Source organism: Leptonotus elevatus, chromosome 8, assembly GCF_054856555.1.
Source record: "Leptonotus elevatus isolate MCC_2025b chromosome 8, RoL_Lele_1.0, whole genome shotgun sequence".
NCBI lineage: Eukaryota > Metazoa > Chordata > Actinopteri > Syngnathiformes > Syngnathidae > Leptonotus > Leptonotus elevatus.
In genome coordinates, this window is record NC_141246.1 from 10,231,642 (window position 1) to 10,253,552 (window position 21,911).

The window sequence follows — 21,911 nt, forward strand, 5'->3', positions numbered from 1 at the left end:
TTTTCATATTCTATATATGATGGGGTGTCGTTTATAACTTACAGGCAAAGCTAGCGTGGCTTTTCAAATCCACATTGTAAAAGTTAATTCAATGTGAATTCTGGTCAATGTTGGAGCCAGCGTTTCCTGCTACTGTAAATTAAACACTGATTGCTGTTGTTCCATTGTAGACACAAGTTAGCAAGTCAACACTCACTGGCAGAAATAATGGAAATAAAAATAGTGCACATGCAGGGGCGAGCTCCGACCATCATAAAACCTTTATTAACTGGAACAAACAATCTTTAAGAAACACTGTACTTGTGTGATTTAAAAAAAAATCATATCAATATTAAAATGAGCAGTGTTAACGTTAATGAAAAATCCAAGGGAGTACCTCAAAGATGTGCCTTGTGCATCTTTTTCTTTTCTTTTACCATTTCCAATTAATGATTTAAAACAATCTGTCTTTAGTAACGACTGACAAAAGTGTTATGGAGGGTAATTCCAGAAAGATGGGGCTCTCCCGTCTCATCTTTCCCACAAGTTGTTGAGGCTGCAAAAAATGCTGTATGTGAAAAGTGTGTGAGGCGTCACTCGAGGAACACGGAAGTCTTGTGCAATATGCATAACTTCTCGCAAAATCTAATTATTTCCCTCCCGTCATCTTACACTCAACCTTTTTTTGCACTGGAATAAGTTCAAACATTGACCGCGAAGACCAGAAATTAGTCTTGTTAGTGTAGATCAGGGATGCCCAAGTTTGGACCTCGAGAGCCCCTATCCAGCCTGTTTTAGATGTCTTCCTCCTCCAACACAGCTGAATCAAATGATCCGCTCATCAGCAAGCTCTGCAGAAGCCTAATGACGATTCTGATCGTATGAATCAGGCGTGTTGGAGGAGGGAAATATCTAAAGCAGGATGGATATGGGCTCTCCAGGACCGAAGATGGGCACCCCTTGACTGTCAATTGTACTTGGGGGGTGAACAATTCATTTAATTCAAATCAACATTGCAATGTAGTAGAATGCCATTTTCACATAGCAAAAGATGCAATTTTGAGAGAGAGAAGAAAACATCTCGATTAGCTCGGTGCTTAAGAAGTGCAGTCCACATTGTTCCATGAAATGTTGAATGGTTAAGCCACAGATTTTTTTTGCATTATTATTGTAATCTGACTCAGAAATACCAATTTATGTTTACTTTTCAGATTTGTTTGGTCGAATTTTGTGAAGTTAGCGTAGTTTTTAGTAAAAGTTAGCAATTATCAGATTAATTAGTTCACATTAATTCATGGTCCATTTGCCTTCAGTGTAGCATAAGCCTAACCCATAAACCCAAAAGATTCATTTATCATAATGAAATGTATTGCTTGCGTTTGTTTAAAAAAAAAAAAAAAAAAAAAAACATAAGAAGAGGACCTTGAAAAAATGGTCACATTTTAAACTGCAATTGCAAAATTGAGAATAAAATTGCAAATTCAGACCTGCATTGTACACCGTAGACAGACATCGGCTACTAATAAACTGCTAATTCTATTTAGTTGTAGTTGTAGTTTTAGGGGTAGCATAGCGGTCTAGTTACCTTGTTTGCATCAGTTCTAAGGCTAAAGTTGATCTCCTGTGTGGAGTTTGCAGGTACCGTACTCTGGCTTCCTCTCACATTCCCAAAACATGCACGTTAAGGTCAGTAGACGCTCTAAATTTCTAAACTCACATCTCAGCAAGGAGAGGCGCGCTAGCTTACCCTAATGAGGACAAGCATGAATAGAAGAGAAATTGCCGTCTCGTTACACTTTAGCTCTTGTGTAGGCAACAATGTCAAGAAGAAATGTAGTGGAAAATGACACAAAAGGTAAGCATTTCTTGAGTGAAATGCACATAAACAAACCTTGACAAGACATACTCAACATCAGCTGCATACAATCCACAAATGTGGCCAACATGCAGTATCGAGAACGACACACACACACACACACACACAAAGGCCGAGACCACAGTAGCTATGGAAACATTTGTTTTTGTGATGGAAATTGTTTTATTTACCATGGCAAAGCTATATTTTCCCACAAGCAAGATATATTTTGCATTGAAAAATGTTCTAATTTGGTATTATATACTATTTTTTGCCATCAAAATTTATTTTGGCAGTAATTCTCAAAGTGCGGCACACACTTTATAGTTCTCTATAGGAGTACGTGACAGAATCACTGCCTAATAGATTACAGTTGTATTTAACTTTTAAGATACCTTGGCGTTTAATCAGAAGAATGGCTTGTTTGTTAGTTGTTTTTTTTTAATAATTATTATTATTTAACTTGTATGTGCAATCCATTTTCAAAGAAACAGTAAGTGTAGGTTTTTCCTTTTCCTATAGTTAAGCAGTATGTATGGTAATGTTGAAACTGCATAATGGCTGGCAGTTAACATTTTATTTTTATTTTTTAGGAATAAACCCCATCTTGTTTTAGATGAACACTTGTACCTAGTACAGTAATGCATTTTAATGTTGGAAATTTGGGGGGGGGGGGGGTGAAGTTGAACAACTGCTGCAATGTGGGCTAGCAGCCCACTCTCAACCTGAATGAGGACTTAAGCCCTGTCGAAAATGGATGGATGGACAGTTTAAGAGGCCTTGTTCACTGAAAGGACATTTAGAAGTCATCAAGGGGCATCTGATGGGCTGATAACATGCAGGGTGTGTCATGGGAAATGAGGAAATGAAATTACATGTATGGACACTATTTTATTTTGACTCAGTCTCATTGATTGCATTAGAGGGGAGCAAAAATAAACGAGCATTTTCAAGTCATGGAATATGCGTTGCTATAATTATGTATTTGTTGCAGAATATGGTCCAGTCACTCTAATTCATGGTAGCTTGCATATTGTTTCTATAACACAGCCTTTCCTTTTTGTTGAGTTCTGCAGAAGAAAGCTAGGTAGTTTTCAAAGTTATAATCAAAAACAGTCGATGTACAGTAGAGTTACAGTTATGCATGTGAGGGGAGGGGAGGGGAGGGAGGGAGGAGGGGAGGGCATGTGCGAGAGAGCGAGCGAGGGAGGGAGGGAGGGAGGCAGAGTAGGGAAAAAAGTTTCCCCTAAAAGTTGGTGCGGAGCTCGGCGGCACAGTGAGCGAGGCGGGGTTAGAGCCTGCACCGAGCCACAGCACCGAGCCTCGGCCAGCCTTTGCAATGCGGCACCGCAGCGAACCTCCTCCATCCACGTTGACTCGCGACCGCTCCGACCGCCACCTGTAGACTCAGCCATGTACTCCCCTTACTGCTTGACACAGGTACGCACTTTTATCTTGTCTTTTAGTAGAAAAAAAAAAGATCTTTTAATCGCTTTGTGGGTTTCCCCTTTTTCCGGTCTTGTGCGCTTGAGGCTGTACGCCGGTTGCACTGTGCAGTTAGTTGTCTGCCGCTTTTTTTGCCTTCCTCTCCCCCGGAATTTCCTCCACTTTTGGCCGACCACTTTTCAACCTCAGTTCAACCGCTCTTCCGTTTCGGTTTTTAACGGCGCTATTCCATTGCACGTTCCTACGCGGCGCTACGCTATCGAGAGAAAATGGCGCTTCTCCCACTTTATTTTTTTATAAACCCAAAAAGTACAGTACGGTGTAGTACAGTAGTGTACGAGTTCGCTTTGTCCGTAATTACCGCGAAGTCAACACACGTTGACTCGAAACCACGCCGACAGTTTTAACCGACTTGTTGCGTTCACGGACTGAGGAAGTGGAGCCGCAGCCGCACACACTCTCGCTCACGGCCAAGGGCGAGCTGGCGCTATCGTGGTGCTTTCATGGTCACGGTGGACGCCCTCGTAAGCGCCCCCCACCCACGACGTGTACTCACGTCCGCGTACTGTATTTAGTTGCGAGGACGCGTGGGCGAGATGTACACTTGGATTATTGGTTGATTTGAAAAATACCCTTGACTTCTAGGTCAAGGCGATTTTTAAAGCAAGGCATTTTTGTTTATTTATTCCTCACATTTTAATTGTCATGTTAAATGAACAGCAGGCATTAGAGTGCAGTGAGATTAAATTAAGTTGATATCAATATGCATGTGGTCATAATTTAGTCTAAAAAAAAATATTTTTTAATAATTAAAGTAATGGCACTTTAACATATTACTGTAATTGATGGGAACTGTTAGGAAAATGTATAATTTTTGTGTGTGTGTGTGTGTGTGTGTGAACATGCACACACACTTGCTTTTTTACAGGCCTTTTAATGCATATTGCATGTTATACTAAATTATAATTCAGGTTGATTTTTTTTAAATAACATTGAAGATGAATTCTATATCATTGCGTAAGCACACACAGTGCAAAAATGCTTTTATTGAAAAACAAAAAGACAAGATGGTTGACCTTCACTTTTAAAGCATGGTGCCATAATTATCTTAATGCTAATTTCCAAACAATTTTAGAGATTTATAATATTAGGTCAATTCCTATTTCAATGTGATGAATAACATATTTTAGTTTTTTTTTATTATTATTTGTCATACATTTAATAAAGAATCAAAGCAAAGGTCAAGCTAAATGACCTTTTTATTTTATTTCATGTTTTCCCCAGATCTGTTTTATATAATGCAGATAAAAAAAAAAACAGAAGTAGAAAGTTGCTTATAAAATTAGGATTTACCATAGACAAATGCAGATGTTTTAGAAAAAGTTACCAATATTTTAGATGGACTTGTGTGCCCTTGATTTGCACACCAGGTTAAAATTTTACTTATTATTATTTTTTAACATCCTTTATATTTTCATGCCTGCATGATTTTTATTATTCACTAATCAGGAGCTATTGCACATATTGCGGCAAGAAATGTCATTACTAAAGTTTCTGCTATAATTTTATTCACTTAATAAACATGTTTGTTCGCTATTTTCGCAAAATGTGATATCCACATTTTTTCCATCTTTTGAAAGGTCTATTCCATAAATCAGAGGATCCGTGTCCTTAAACAGAGCAGTGTGTGTTTGAGTGTGTGTGCGTGTGTGCGTGTGCAGCTCCACGATGGAAAACATGTGGATTCTCTCTCAATGTTACTTCAGGCCTTCCTTGCTGACTTTTTAAAAAAAAAAAAATACGTTTCCTCTGGCCGTTTGCACAAGTGAATCACACGATTTTGAATCACTCTTGTATATGATGAATTAATCACATCACTTGTGTCCTTTAAATGACTCCTTACACGTCCCTTGACCTTTCTGCCTTCTGTCACCCTGGCATAAGGCGATGTGTGTGTGCAGCACTTTTCCTAATCAATATTCTATTTGATTTGTGCATATTTAGTACAGATGATTTCCAAGCCTGCTGGTGTGAGTGTCCGAGTTCTTCCGAGGTCTTTCCGTTAATTAAAATGAATTGGCGGATATGAGCCGCGCAATGCATGATGGGCATGCTCCTGAAGATGAATATATAATTTGGAGGTGGGGGGAAGGGGGGCATGTAGTAGGTCACTTCCATGCGCTTTTGTTTTGGAATCTACTTTTTTTTTTATGTGGAAGCAGCGCATGCACGTGAAGATACTGCGCTCGCACTGTGGTTGTGTTGTGTCGTCATTCTTGGATCACGCCTCGTAAATAATTAAAATTTCACTAAAAAAAGAGCGGTGTAAACAACCTTTGAGTGCATTATTAATAGCGCTAAAGAGCTTTGTTGGAAATGGCCCTGCCCGAAAAGGTGCAGCCAAAAATGTGGAACTCTGGCAGCGGTTCACAGCCCTCGTGACGGCCCAAAAAAAAAAAAAAAAAGTATCCGCATAAAGTTTTGATGCGATATGAAGGTTGCGGGGGCGTCTTTAATTAAAACTTTTATGTGCGGCGTTTTCAAATCAATTATCTCGGCTTCCAGTTAAGTCTCCGCCAACGCTGCCAAATTCCGAGACTGCGTGCAAACTAATGAGATGCTCAACTTTGAGCAGGAGATTGTGCAGTGTACTTTGGGCGGAAATAAAGAACTTTTATTGTTGTTGACAACCCCTCCCCCCTCCCCATTCTCACTTATTAGGATTTGATGTTACATTTATATTGTTTATGATGATGATTATTTTATTTTTTTATTTTGGGGCTTTCCCCCTATATTGTGCTTGATTATGTGCACAGCCTGCATATAATACAACGCCGTGGAAATGTAGTTAAGAAAAGTGAATAATAGCAATCACACACACACACACATACACAAATTGCAGTAGAATATTTATTTATTTATTGGACATGCAGCATAGAAATGTGACGCTCAGGATACAAAATTCTGAATTTTATTCTGCTATCCCTCAACATAGCAATTGTAGTTAAAAGATGAATGCTGTCGAACAATGTTTAATGCATAGCAGCATATCATGGCAATCAGCAAATATGCAATTCTATCTCCCAGGGCCTGCGATTAGGGAACAGCAGAGCTGTTGGATTTGATATTTGTGAAATGCTTGCTTTTTTGTCCATAATCTTCCTTTTTATAATAGCAGAATTTTTTTTACAGCATTAGTGGGAATGCTTGTCTTTCAACATTCACACATTATTTGTGGAGAAAGCAAAACTTTTTTTTTTGGGTGTGTTTTTTTTCTCTTTTTTGTATGCCACACAACCGCCTCTCAGAACTTATTATAAAGTAGATTTTTCTTTTTCAGTTTGTAGTGTTACCAATTCCTAAGGCTTGTTCCTCTGCATTCACTCATTATTGCCCATCCTTTCATTAGCTCAACCGTGTTTTGTAAATATATATATTTTTGGCAAACTATTACATTCATGTGCAAGATTGATTCAGGGAAAATATTTTCTGTGAGCGTTGCTTGTCTCAGCAATTCACATACTAGCATTATTTTATGTACACGAAAGCATGAGTGTGAGTTGACATGTGAAAGTGCTCATCTCTCAGCATTCACACAATAATGTTTAGGTACACCACAGCATAAATGACAAAGAGTGATGCAGAAAAAAATATTTATTTCGGATACAACGGCCAAAGTTAAATGCAAGTCTGTGCACCTTTTTTGACATGCCGTGACATAGACGTAGTATGAAATGCAGTAAAGCCTCACATTCAGGCCTCATTGTGTGCATGCATACATTTGTATTCTCTCCATGGAGTCACACGTATAAAGTAAGGTGGGCCTTTGTTATCGTGTAACATGTTAAATGCACGCTCACACGCACACACTGGTGCTCGATGGGCCCATGCAGTGAAGAATAGGTTTGCTGTAGTGGAAGGAAGGCCGACTGAAAGTGGGCAGACTTTGGTGCCAGGACGCCAGGCAGGCGGTGGGATGTAAGCAGGCAAGCAGGAGGCAGGCAGGCGCAACCCAGGGGTACATTGTGTTCTTTTTATTTATTCATCCTTCCTTCTGGTTGCAGACCAGGCCCACCTTACACTGCTTGGCCACTGAGTGAGAGCTTGTGGGATGAATGGAGAATGGCACAAATGTGCCACTTAAGATTCATTAGGATTGCAAAGGAGTAAGCATGATTTGTGGAAAAGAGTCATTCTGTGCCTTCCCCCCAAAAACGGCGTGTGTGTGAGTCTTGGAGGTGCGCTCGATCCAGCAGTGTGCTCATCCCTTATCTGCACAGTCTCCCTCACTGCCCATTGAAAATGGATTTATCAAGCTTAACCGAGGCGCTTGGCATCGCAGAGTAATAGGTGGCTGTCCCCTGCATGGATGCAAGTTATTGTGTATGCAGATATATGTGCTCGCGTGTGAATATAGCCTCCCTCTTGCCTCCCAGTGCGGATTAGGTTTCCGCTGATCTGTGGCCAGTGGAACCGGGCGGCCCCTATAGCTGTCTTGTGTTGGTTTGCGATATACTTGTATTGAGCGGTCATGCACATGTACACGCCGCAGCATCTGAAATTAGACACAAGCATCACATATGTTGCACACAGATAGATAAAAAGTGAGTCAGTGTGGTCTTACTGCTAAAGGCCTCCTTTTGTTTGAACCTTATAGCTTTGCTCAGGAGAATGGAAAGAACCATCCGTTATACAGTTGCTGTGCTGTGTGGACACAATGTACTGATAAGAGAGTGAGGCTGATAGAAAATGAAAAGGCAACTATTTTTTTAGTTAATGCTATTTAAGTATAGCAACAGAGCTAACTCAAAAGGCCACAAATCCAAATGTTTTAAACCATAAAGGGTATTTGTATGGCAGATGATCATATTAATCATGTAAAATATTTGAATTGGAATCAAAATAACCTGTTCCGAGGTCAGACCGCGGCCATAAAAAAACGTATATTTTACGAAACATTTTAACATTCTCAACCACGTACACTTTTAAAAATGGTAAATGGTACCTGATTTGTATAGCGCCTTTCCACCTTACAAGGCCCTCAAAGCGCTTGACATTATGACTACTCATTCATCTTACTCATGACGCAGCATCAGGAGCAACTGGGGGTTGCAGTATCTTGCTCAAGGGCACTTCGACATGGTCACAATGGCATGGGATCGAACCCACAGTTCTCAGGGTTGCGAGAAGACCACTCTACCACTGAGCCACGCCGCCACCGCCACCCAAAAATAAAAAGACAATAACAGTAATTATACTCACCCGCACCTTTGATCATATTCGAGAAACACTATGATGATCAGCTTATGCCACTTTTCTGCAGTTAAGAGAACTGAGTTTCCACTTCAAAATACTGTGATCTGACCTCTTTGCTGTCACTAATACAGTTCTGTGGTAGATTCATACCCCCCCCCCCCCCGAAAAAAAGGCAAAGAAAAAGAAAAATACACCTGTGGATTTAGTTTTTTTTTTATTTTAGATGTCCAGTTTGTCCACTAATCTGTATGAGTTTGGAGACCTTTTTTTAATAGCAATTCTTAAACTTAAAAGGTGGGACAGTGAAAACTTGCATCCATGAATTAAACATAGCAGCAGCTGATAAGATGATCAGATGATGGAAACGTGAGTCGCCCACTCCAGTGCATCCCTCCTCTCGCAGCTGCCGGGGTTCCGACTCCCCCCCTCACCTTCGCCCTCCTCGTCAATTAGATCTCTGTAAAAGAGAAGTGACGGTTATAACTAGATCGCCATTGTTGGGGGATGAGCCGGCGTGGTTGTTGTTGTGTTGTTGTTTGTCTCAGGCGGGCTCCTTCTTCTCCCCGCCCCCTCTCCTCCGTCACCTATTGGTGTGTTTTGCGTTCCTTTTGATTTTCTCACAGGGTCTTTTGTGGGGGTACCCCCACTCAATGGGACAATGCAGCCTAGCGTGAAATTAAAGCTCTTAGTTAGTTTGGAGTTGCTCAAAAGAGGATTTTACACATGCATGCATTCATAGAGCCTCCCATACGCTATAGATATAGCTAATTAGAGGAAGTACGCCCTATGTCGAGCATCAAGGGCCCAATTAAAAGAGTACCTCTGTGTGCAAGATCTAGGCCAGAGAAGCTCTGTGAAAGCATTTCTATGCCTTGTGTGTGTGTGTGCGTGTCTGTGAACCGTATGCATGCCTTCTTAATCCAGGCGGGAAGAATGTGGACCAGACTGATATGATAAGTTTCATTAACATATGCAGCGAGTAAATCAAGAAGAGAGTGGCGTTGATCATCGTGGCAGGCGAGCGTCTGATTGGAAACAGACTGGGCCGCTCCTGCTGACTCCTCCAAGTCTTGTTTTGGATGTAGTCCACACCCAAGATGTCTGTCACACACGCACATTCGACTTGTTTTAAGTCGGTTTGATAGTTTGGCGTTCGTGGTAAGGCTTCTCGCGTGTAGCGCTCGGGAATGTCTTCTTTTTAAGAAGACATGTAGCTTTCTTAATTCGTCGCCTTGAAGTGATGACTGGAGCTAACAAAGCTAACACGTTTTAACTTGCGTGTTCTCTAAAGTAGCACACGACTTCATAGTTCAAACGGTGATACTTATCAGATTTCAATATTAGTTACTTTACTATTGAAGGATTAACCCTCACTTTATTTTTTTGGTAGCTTTTTGTGTTATTTTTTTTGTCACTTATACTTTAAGAACGAGCCCCAACAAAGCGTGTTCAGAGTAGAAGAGGTTAAGAAGAAAAGAATATACTGTTCTGTTCATTGGAAGTTTTCATGATGCAAGACCGTCGTTAGCCACATAGCATAATTAGCCTACCCGAAGTTATTTATGAATGTTTACAGTAAACACGGGGAAAAAAATCACAATACATTCAACAAGCAAGAAAAGTTCAGATGGATGGGGGTGGGTGACGCTTAGCCTGGCAGGGGAGAGTGGGAAGGGGCAAGAAAAACCTGGCGATCCGCCAGGCCTATAAAGCACTAGGGGAAACTCTGCTATAAGGAAAAAAAAACTGTTCTTAATTTTTAAGTTAAAAATGACTGAAGCTATCATGCCATCAGGCTACGCAATGTGATATTGTCAGTGGCTATAAAAGTTACGCTGTAATGTTTTGTCCTTTTTCCACTTGGGTGACAATTAGGAACAACAAGTGTCTTTCGATTATCTTGTCATTCAGGTCATGGTGGTTATCCACAAAAGTAGAATCAAAGCATATGAACTTTTCTTGCTGCTTGAAGATGTTTCACCTTATACGCAAAAGGTTTCTTTCGTTTTGAACTAATGAATTGTAACATAATATTAGTGCTATTTCGCTTTTCTTGCACAATGCTACAAGTAATAATGTTAAAAAAGTGTGATATGACGCAAAATGGTCCTGCGGTGGCAACTTAACCTGAATTTGTAGTTCAGTCAAAATGCAACATACCAGTAAGTTAGTAGTAGTACAGTATAGAGTTAGATGGAAAAATCCCGGCCATGATTACTATAATGTAAAACCCAGATAAAAATAGATTTAAAATCCGAACAAATTGGAGGTTAGCGTTAGATCTTCTGCTGTTTGTTTAAATCAAAGCTGCTGGTTGGCTAAAAAACTTCATATTGTCTACAAATCTATATTGTCCTGTGGTTTTTCTTTTCGAAGACAAAGCACAACCTTTTTTTTTGTCTTAAAAAAGAAAAACCTCGGAACTTCTAAGGTTATTTTGCCTACACTGTGTGTGTGTGTGTTTGTGTCTGTAGCCCAGAGAGGCCAAACAGCAGCAGCAGCAGCCGTCCACACAGCCTGAGGGAGGCGGTGGCTGAAATATCAAACAGACCTCATAAATGTAAATGATAAAACTCCTCTCGTTTACCAGCACCAGATCCTCCCCAGTATTACAGAGTCATTCGCGAGAACGCACAATTTCCTCGCTGTAACTGGGGAGGCCAGTCGGTGAATCGGACATTGTGGAACAAAGTGTGCTGCTCTCTGATTCCCCAGCCCCTTTCTGCCCCCCCTCCTCTCCCCTCTCTCACTCCGTCTCACTCTCTCTCCTGTCGAGAGCGCTGGCAGCTGGCCAGGGGTGGAAAAATCTATAACCCGTTGCGTAATATCATATCTTTACCTCGACTGAACCCTGTGTAAGATCCACAGTTGTGGCGACAGACAAGCACAGCTAAAGGGTGCACTCATGCCTGTGTGATTGTGTATGTCACACACGCACATACACACACACACACACACGGCAGAGAGCGGGCCTCTCTGTGTGGCTAGTTAGCAGCACACATCCTCACATTAACAGTATCACACCACTTTGATCAAATGTTGCTGACAAATGGTTTTCAGCATGGAGTGGCGCTCGCTGGGTGTAGTTGCATGCCTCCATGCCAGTAATTGGAGACACTGTGAATGTTATCTGTATTAAAGGGAGTTTAAAAAAAATTAAGTCAAGTTTTTAGCTGTAAATGATGGTTCAAAACAACGCAAATGGTCCTACGAAGCCAGTGCCGTAAATTATATTCCCGATTTAATTTACTTTGTTTTCCACATTTAAGATTGGGAATGATTTAATTAAAAAGGCTACGGGGTAATTTGCAGTAACCACAATGACATTTGTTGTTTTTTTTTTTGTTTTTTTTTAAATTTCTAAAATGTACAATGGAACCACGGAAGTTGAAAACTAACCCGTACCAATAGAAAGTAAAGTGTGGCCAAAATGCACAGGTGCAGGCTCTCGAACAATTGTATTTTTTTGCCACTGGTATACTATCTCTGTGGCAGTCTGCTTCTTCCTTGAAAATCACACCATATTTTTGAGGATTTAATAAAAAATAAAAAAAAACAGTACGATAGGCTATATTTTATGAGGAGCCTCAAAAACAGATACAGGGCCACAGTTTTTCAATTGCAGCACACTAGTAGATGTGCGTTGCTCAATATCTTGGTCTCAGCTTTGACTTGTCACTTATTATAAAAGTTAACATAGTATTTTTGTTGTTGTGTTTACATTTCACTATTAAGCACATCTGCAACGTGACTCACTTTTGTCTAACAACTCTCGTCATTAAAATTAGGACCATTTGTTTTATTGCTGAAAGTTTGTTTTTTATTATTATTATTGTTTTTTACACTTTTGATGTCATAATGTTACTTCAAATTAGCCTTTACGACAATTCAAGATTGCGTCCTGAGACTGATTGTGTTCGACGACAGTGATTCAGTTGCAAAACGTGCACGTATAAACCTCTATCATAATCCTTATAGTTCTGTTTTGGAGTCAGTCTCAAGCCTAGTGGGCGTGACTGCTATATTTGTTTCCATTGGACATGCTTTCACTCACCAAGAATACTTGACGTGTATCAGCTGCGTGGTTGCTCTTATCTCCCACAGACACACAAACTTGACCTGCTGCGTAACCACGTTTTGCCCTAATAGGTAAACAGAGACTTGCAGCAATACGCCGGCCACGCCAACAAACAGTGTCTCGTCTCATCTGTGGTAATATGATCCTGACAGTCACCCGAACATAACATCACATGCTCGGGCTGATTCATTTTTGATGGCGGTGATTATGATTATTAAATGGTCTGTAATGGTAATCCTCATGTGCAGCCAAGCATCATGCCTTTGCTGGGAGGCAATTGTTTGTTAATGCGCCAGTGAAACCCAAAGCACATACAGATGTGTGTGGGACCCGACCGCAAACTCTCTGCCATCGCATGCTCCCGCTTGATTTTTACCAGGCGGCTTATGGAAACTTTACAACCGCCTTTTTAGCGCCCATGCTAAACTCATTTAGCCGCCTCATGCTAAGCCGAACGGTAAAGTGTGTTAGTGCGGTTGTAGTGGTTTTGGGGCCAGTTGTTGGGGAACAGCTGCACAAGTGAGACTAAGCATGGTGGGAAAAGGGACCCGGCATCTTTTTTACCCCTTGTGTTGTCTTATGTCAATGTGTGCGCGCGCGCAACTGACTGCTGAAATATTTGTGTTTATTGACTCAAAGAGACGGGCCGTGGATGCATACACGGCGGTGTACGGGTGGCAGAGGTCCAGGCTTGGGGGAAACGTGTGTGTTTAAAGTACACACAGGGCTAATTATGCTGATTTAAGCATTCTTGTGGTCTTCCCAAAGGCTTGCGGTGAGTTAGCTGGCACAGGGGGCGTCCAGCGGGGACGAACGGGGGTAGAAGATAAAGAAGTTCCCGATAGCCATAGAAGGCAGCCTTAAAATGTTGAGAGATGGTAGTGGGCTTTAGCATAGAGAAATATGTTGCCCTAGACATTGATACAAGTGAGGAAAAACATACACTGCCCAGATATCCCCCCCCCCCCCCCTCCTCACAGGGTAAAGCCCGTTCTGCGTATTTATTTTTATATTCAGATGTTATGGATAGCTCCGGGAAAAGGCTGTCCCTTTTCCCAGCAAGGGGAATTAATACTGTTTGAATGTTCTCTCCGGAGTCTAAAAGGATGAATTTTGCAATGGAGTTTGGGAGGTTTGTAAGTGAAAACCTAACCACTGCTAAATAAACAAACTAGGCTTGATTAAACGCGACCCTTGTTTGTTGACTCTGTCCTGGCCTGCCTGTGGACACCTGTCTACTCCTTTTTTATTTTTTTAATATATTTTTTAAATGCACATGCATGCGTGGTGAGAACGTACGCACGCTGTGAACAAAATTAAAGAAAATATACACAGTTGGTGGCAAGGGCAACAAAATTAGATGGCTACAGTGTGCCTTACCACGTTTCCTGCAATTGGAATAATGTACATGTACAGTATATATATCAGAAAGGGTTCCAATAATAACTTTAACTAGAAATCGTTATAGACAACCACAATTTGTCCTCCAGTTGATACTGTATGTGGATCCATAGAACTTTGAACTGGCATTTAAAGGGACTGCAACAAGACAAATCTACTTTTTGGAGCTTTTAGCCATGTTAAAATGCTAATTCCTCACCAAAAACATGACCAAAATTGTGTTTTCCTCCATTTGCCCCTGTATGGGGAATTCAAATTGATTCTGCTATCCAAGGACCAGCCCCTCCCAACCTGAGAAAACGAGCTGTTGGCACGGTTTGACGTCATTGCGTGCAGCCCCACCCCCGCACCGCCTCTGCGGACTAAACGCACGCCCACTTTCTCTGAGACCTCCCTCTATGGAATAATGACAAAAGTAGCCTTTATCAATAAACATTCTGTCCAAATGAATTCAAAGCAATCAATATTTCTTCACATTTGCAATGCCAAAGTGCAATGAAATGACAATTAGCTGTCTTAAAATCCATTGGCTGACACCGGTATAAACTACAAGTAAAACATTTGCGCTAATGAATTTAAATGAATGGATGGTGTAGTGGATAGTGCGCTCGCCCCATAAGCAACAAGGCACAGGTTTACGACCGCTGTGGTGCTTTTTTTTTACCCCTCCTCCTCCTTTCCTCTAACCTCTCTGCTCCCCTCCTCTTCCACGATTTCTTACGGCAAGGACCCGTTTTGTTTCAAATGTTGATTCAAGAATTGATGGCTTTAAAGCATTGTGACCGGATGTATCAAATATGACACACATCAAAAGTCATATGTGGAAGTTGATTTAAAAAAAAAAAATCTTTAAAATGTGTTTGTTCAAGAGGACAAATAAAATACTCTATTTACAAATAATCTGAATTTTCTCTCTTATATTTCATGGTTCAGGCTGTATAGGGTTAAGTATTCTTACAAAATTCCAAATCAAAATGGCGGATGGGCAACTAAATCCAAAAGTGTTAATTCGCAGGAATGCAAATATAGCATCAATGTCTTGTCATAATATTGACGTCTTAAATAAAATAAAATAAACGTTTCATATGTCATTACAATCGGTCAAACATTTTTTCCCTCCACATGTAATTGATACTGAAGACCCTCTAGCTTTATTATTTGTTAATTAATTTGGCTACAACTGGGAGTCCCAGTAGTGCCTCATAATTTCAAATCAGATCACAACTTAATTAGTGAGCAGGATGATTGTGCATCGGTAGTTTCCCGCTTCGTACGAATCGTAAACGTGTCAAATTATTGGCCGTGTATCAAGATTTGTATTACGCGTCGCAACCTCCTTGATTCACAATGCGGTGTGTCAGCTGTAATGAAGTGTTTGTGACCTTTTAGTGCGAGGATAACTCCTCTCATATTATCTTTCAAAACCATCGCAAAAAGAAGAAAAACGTCTCTCAGACTGGTTTGCATTTAAGCCTCCTGGTGATAAAATCTCACAGGATAGATACGATCCTTCTTCACAAGATCAATCGGCACCGAAATTCATATGCGCTCCCCTCTTAAGACAACATGCTTTGCTTTCCTAACACCTTCCCTCTGCTTCCCTTCTCCTTTTTATCACGTGTTGTCTTAAATTCGCCTGCACCGTCTCATCTCCCATCTCATTTTGTCGCCTAAATCAGCCCAGTTTCTGTCAGATTCCTCTCTTCCATTCCCAGAGGAAGCCACGGTATTATCTAGGATATGTTGGATTGGGAAATCTTTAAAAGCTACTTCCTACCTGCTTGTCATCTAAAAATTATTTGACCCATTCAGTAGGTTTATTCCGACGTCCTCGTCGCTATGCGAAAATGTTTGGTACACACACATTGGGTTTCTTTGGCGATGTGAAGGAATGCTAATGTCTCATAACCATTACAGCCCTTAGAGGAAGCAAAGGCTATCTGGAGAATCAAATCTCTAGCTTTTCTCTCCGCTCCTCAAATTTAAAAAGTGTGTAATTTTCCTCTTAAACAATAGTGTCAGTGTATTCACGAATATATATTTATATAAAAAAAAAAAATCCAGGAGGCAAAAGCACCAACAACAACAACAACAACAAAAAAGGCCACATTTTTACTACATTTACTTTGAATTTTTACAGGCATGTTAGATAAAAAAAAAAATTCACATGCATTAGTAGTGCAAATCCTGAAAGAATTCTAACAGGATACAATCAAGGCCGGGCCGTGCCCTCTCTGACATGTGGCAGTGGAAAAAGGGAGCGAGGGATTTGCAGGCTTTATTATTAGGGCCTGTGAGTGTTGTCGATGGAGCGGCTCCATGCGAGTTGACTCACACACACAGAGACAGCGGTGAATGCTACACTGAGCAGAGGTGTCAGCCTTGGCTGCTGACTCTATGAAAGGCAAACTCTTAGAAGTGTACGCTTGTGTGCGTGCGCCGCACTGAATTGCACGTGTGTGTGTGCGTGTGTGTGTGTGTGTGGGTTTAGTGCTGACGGCCAAGAAGCCTCGGCAGCATCTGACGTGGCAGCTCTTGCTGCTTTCAGTCCAGCTCGCTCCTTCTGGCGCACTTTCCTGTGATACTATCTTTTCATACAATCACATGTTTATAAATGGAGACTGACTGGATGTTTGGGCATTGAGAATTGATAAACACAGCACCATTCATGGGGGAATAACAGCGCATCCAGGATATGCATTGCATAGGTCGAATTGTTTTTCCAGTTAACTTGTAGAAATGCAATAAGGAATACGATCAGTCGGTTTAAACTTTTGAAATGTAAAAAATTATATTGGCACTTGATTTAGTGGTGTCTGGAAAATAGCTTTTTTTAGCTATTGAAATTCTACACATGGCAAGCTACAAAAAATTACAATCTAATCTAATCAGATTTCATTTGAGATCTAAGCATTTGAACATGTTTAATGAGAGTTTTCATGTGATTTTTAACTGCTACCAATTCCTGGATTAGATTTGTAATAATTTAGCTTTTAAAACTTTTGGCCCTGCATACATTTAGACCAATGTTTTCACAGTTTTTTTTCCTGCAATTTTGGCCTTTCATACCTATAAACCTTTAAATTGTAATGGGAACGTCATCGTAAAAGACATTTTTTTTACGTCCTTGGCAGAGGTAATAAAGAATGATAACTGAAATAGTCATGCTTTATTCTTAATTTAATTTAATTAATATTGAGTTATTTATTCTTTTTCTTTAACCTGATTAAATGTCACATGTGTTTGTTAAAATTGTAAATGTAACCTTTTGCCCATGAAAACTATTTTGAAAATTGGTGAAAATGAAGGCTTTCCAAATTATTATACGTCATTATCCCATCAACAAAATCAGCATTGTTTAATATTTGATAATTTGCCACTTGATTGCATACAACAGACTAACGAGTTCTATTGTGCATATGCAAAATGAAGCTCTTTGAGTAGCAATGGGCATAATGATCGATTAGCTCGTTAATTGATCGTAAGAATTGGCTCCTTTTGAGCAGATTTGGCAAAATTTAATGCATTAGTGGTTACAACCAGCGGGGGCGCTGTTGACTCGGGCTCGACTCATTTGTGGCCTAAAGAACAATTTGTTGTTAGCTATGGCTATTCAGCTTTATTATATACAACACATTAATATGTTTTTTAGTTTTGTTTTTTAAGTATGGCAATCGATAAATTGCTTACAAACAAAATGTGGATTTGGAGTTTTAAAAAGTTACTCAAAGCTGTAAAGTTGCATTTATAATTACCAAAGAGCTATGTTCTCTTTTTTAATTGTATATGCTTGACATCATCATACATCGCCCATACCCCCCCCCCATCCTTATTTTCCCCCGCTTCTTTTATGAGTAAGTCTTTTATCGAGGTGGGTTTTCTCCGTTTTATGTCCCCTCTGAGGACATGTACTTATGACTGTCTCCCTGCGGTGCTGCGGTGTTCCTGAGGTCTGCGCGAGGTGGTGGTTTAGGCCGGGGAAGTCAGCAAACGCGGTCGCGTAGGAGATAACCTCCCATCAATGTTTTGTGCGTGTGTCAGTCCTCGCTGCGCAATGGAAGACTAAAAGGGGAAAGCGGTGGTTTGAGGACAAAAGTTTGAAAAGGACCTCGTCTTTATACATGTGCGGTGGTGAAGGCTCTTTTGTTCCTCGCCCTGCATGCATTTGTCTGCGTCCTCAGCGTCTTCCGGCCTGGCATGCTGCTCGCTCCGCAGGGATTGCCACTCAAAATGGGCAGAGCGACCTTTAACCCCCGAGCTGCCAGCTCAAGACGCGCTGTCCGTTTCCCTTTGACCTAAACGCGGTCGAGCTTAGCAGAGATTAAGAGCCAGCTCCGGGAGCACCATTTGAAACAGACACCTTATAACCCTAATGGGATCAAAGTCGGCCGAGAGGCCACTTGGAGCGGGCCGCAAAGCCTCCGAGTCAACACGGAGAGACAGACAGGCAAGGCAGAGTGCGCAGGCAAAGACCCAGCTCATATCATGCCACGGGGAGTGGGCACCGGTTAACCCTCGTGGCGCCAACCCCCAGCAGGCGAGGCTCCAGCTCACATGATAAGCAGAATTAAATCTGCAAGCTTCAGTGTCCCTGATAGGACGCTCTCACCAACGTGGTCTATCATGCTTGGCATGGCTGCCTTCTCATCCGCAAAGTTGATTTCCATTCTTTCCTTTGTGGAAAGTCACGTATTGTAACCTACGTCAACCATCTTCTGCAGATATTTCATCGGACGCCAAATTGGATGACAAAAATTTAATTAATGCAGTAGAATGCTCTTCAACTTCTGATTTGTTTGGCTTCAGAAACTTTTCTTACTGAAAACAACCGTGCAGGCCGTGTTTATAATATTTAAAATCAACCTATTTTCAACTTGACCATAATTTGAGCAGCCACAACAGTGACATTTGTGTCCCAATAAGTTACCGCGTGTGTGTGAGTTCCAAATTCCATTGTTTCTTCTGAAAATGAAAAAGTCATGCTTTATTCTTAATTTTATTTAATTAATATTGTATTCTTTATTATTTTTCTTTAATCGGATTAAATGGCACATGCGTATGTTAAAATTGAAAATTGTTCAATGTAACCTTTTGCCCATGAAAACTATTTTAAAAATGGGTGAATACAGCCAAAGGCAAATATTTTTGATCATTTAAAAACAATAGTAGTGAGCCAATGCCAGATAATAAATGAGCCACTTGTGAAATAACAGACTTGCTCAAATTAGCTTTATTTGTGTATATGTGATAGATGAAAAGACAAAAAAGCAGTGAAATAAATGTCATCTTTGCCAAAGTCTAGTTATTATCACAATTCATTCATGTCATTGTTCCACCATTGTTGTTTTGACAAGATACCATTTATATGAAAAAATAAAATATGCTTCAGTCTCCAAAATGCTTTTGTTTTGTAAAAGAATGCCAAAAAGGACGCCGTTTTATTATATCTGAGTCGCCGTTTTTGCAAAAGCAGGGAGAGCTCCACACTGACTAGCAACGGAGCTAAAGAGCACATGCAGGCCATTACAACAAGTGCGGATGTTGAGCAGTTGGGCCCCGAGGGAGAACTGTAGCAACAATATAATGAAGGCAAAAAATGTTCGGCGGAGACACTGACTAGTTTGAGGTGAAAGGAAGAAATAAAGTCGAAGGCGGGGCGCACAGACTGAACGTGCGAGGCGGGCACATTGGCGAAGCATTTTTTTTTTTAAATAAAAGGGCGAGGGCACTCTGCCCGGCTTTTGGAGAGAGGTTGGCATCCCGCCTCGCCTGTAGACAGAATGAGGAATAAAAGAATGAAGGGGAGAGAAAGTCTCTCAATAGTGCATCGCTTGTGAGAGGAATCGCAGTCCTCGCCGGCTGCTGCTGCTTGTTTGGAAGGGGGCCTATTGGGTTTCATTATCTGCTCCATTCTCTCTGTATTAGCTAACTATGAGGTCCAAGACCTCAAGGCCCCCCTGTGCTCCATGTGTACGCCTGTCGGAGGTGTTTGCGGCGTGCGCATCTATAGGGAAGCGTGAGACCTTCTGCCCGAGGCAAAAAAGCTGCCATCCACCCTTTTAAATTAAAAAAGAAAAAATGTTTTCAAGATATATTAAAGTCAAAATGTGTTGATTTGGATTTCATTAAAAATAGACGTGTCCAAGTGGTAAGAGGAGCTCTGTCCACGGCATCTTGCCATTGGATAATAAGACGTCTAAAATACTTGTCTGACAACGGCAATTGCTGCCAAAACAATAGAAAAAGGTTTGGTGTGAAACTTCACACCTCGGTCCCGCTTATTTTGGCATTCCCTTACACACAGGCACCGTCCCGCCTCTGTTACGTCTCTGATACGACCTCAGAAGAATGAAAATGACCGTATCATCCATGTCCATCCCGTTTGTGATGGTGCGGTTTGTACAGAACAGTGGCACATTGGGAGTGGAAAATGATTGCACAGCAGCTATGTGAATCATTGCACTGCAAACCAATTTGAGTTTGAACGACTAAAGATTTTTTTTACTCGACTATAATGTGATTAACATCAAATCAACGTTGATTAATCGATGAAGTCATTAATAGTCAATGGTCCCCAACCTTTTTTTGCGCCACCAACCGTTTTCACATAAAGACATATATCAACGGGCCAACTAGGGCTGTCACTGTCGAATCTTTTTAAAATCGATGATTATTCCATCGAATAATCGCCCCATATAATATTTGTTTTGTTTTTGTTTTTTTTGTTAATCCACTAAGGTTGAACATTAGTTGAATTAAGTGGATATAGCTGCAACAAAATTAGCCTATGCTAAAGGGTTAGCAATAACGATTCGGATTAGTGTGCTAGCGATTACCATTTAGAGTAAACAAATACTAAACGCTATTTAGTTCACACATACTCATAAGATCTACATAACTTGAATTGAGTGGATACACTAAATATGTATCTTCTGTGGATGAGCGTGACTAAAAACCAACAAGATTAGCCTATGCTAAAAGGTTAGCAATCACGATTAACATTAGCGCGCTAGCGATTGCCATTTACGGTAAGAAGAGTCCAACGAGTAAACGAGTGGAGCTGCCTCTTGTGCTACATTGAGCTCAATAACTTCCTGTCTGCAAAAAAGGTCCATACAGAAACATGGACGGCGGTGCAAACATGTTTTCGGCGGCAGACATTTTTAGTCGACTTATTCGACTTGGTCAACTTTTTTTCCCCATCCTTAGGACTGACATAGAAATTATTCTCGATAGCACACAGTCGTTGTCTGCGCGTTATTAGACATAGTTTGGAAAGTTTCACTGTGCTCTTCTGTCCTCGTTCCTCGCCACCAGTCTTGAGATATTGCCGGTATGAATCTATTAAAACTAGCTGTTACCAAAATAGTCAAAGCGAGTGAGGCTAACCTCTATTTTAAGCCACCACCAGCTTATTTTTTGTCCTCGTACCAGATGCAGAAAACACGTGATTAGCAGTTAGTCAACTTTTTAGTTGACTACTCGACTGATGGGTTCAACCCCTGCCTCACCTCGTGTAAAGCTGAGCGACTGTGTGCATATTTTCCCACGCGACATTAAAGAAACGAAATGTAATATAACGTAAACACTGTTACTGTGCATTCACTTATACTGTATATGCTTCCCGTAATGCTACACCAGCCCGTCTTTTGCTCTTCACTTCAAATGTTTGTAACCTGCGAGATGTCTTCCTAACGTATAATGTTGCCCAGTTGTGTTTAAAAGAACTGATAACATCGACTCTTGGAGAAACGCGCCTCTCCAGTCCAGCGCGCTGCAATCTAGATGAAACGGCAGTTTTGCATTACCGGCGGTAAGTGTGTAGTATTTCGCTGCAGTCGGCTTTTTGGTCGCCACAAAATATTTTGGGTGTGTGGAGTTTTGACTTTCCAGCCA

General features: G+C 40.9%; 1 protein-coding gene across 10 annotated transcripts in view; it reads left to right on the forward strand.

Moving 5' to 3' along the window:
* Positions 1–21,911, forward strand: part of nfixa (nuclear factor I/Xa) — a 140,754-nt gene that overhangs the window by 17,566 nt on the left and 101,277 nt on the right. The window contains exon 1 of one of the 10 annotated variants that reach the window (XM_086081949.1): positions 3,093–3,274. The exons of the other annotated variants lie outside the window; for them this stretch is intronic. Coding sequence (XP_085938075.1) covers positions 3,248–3,274 — 27 coding nt within the window. The 5' untranslated portion in view covers positions 3,093–3,247. Of the gene's footprint in view, positions 1–3,092; positions 3,275–21,911 lie in introns of those variants that run through there. 10 annotated transcript variants of the gene reach the window in all.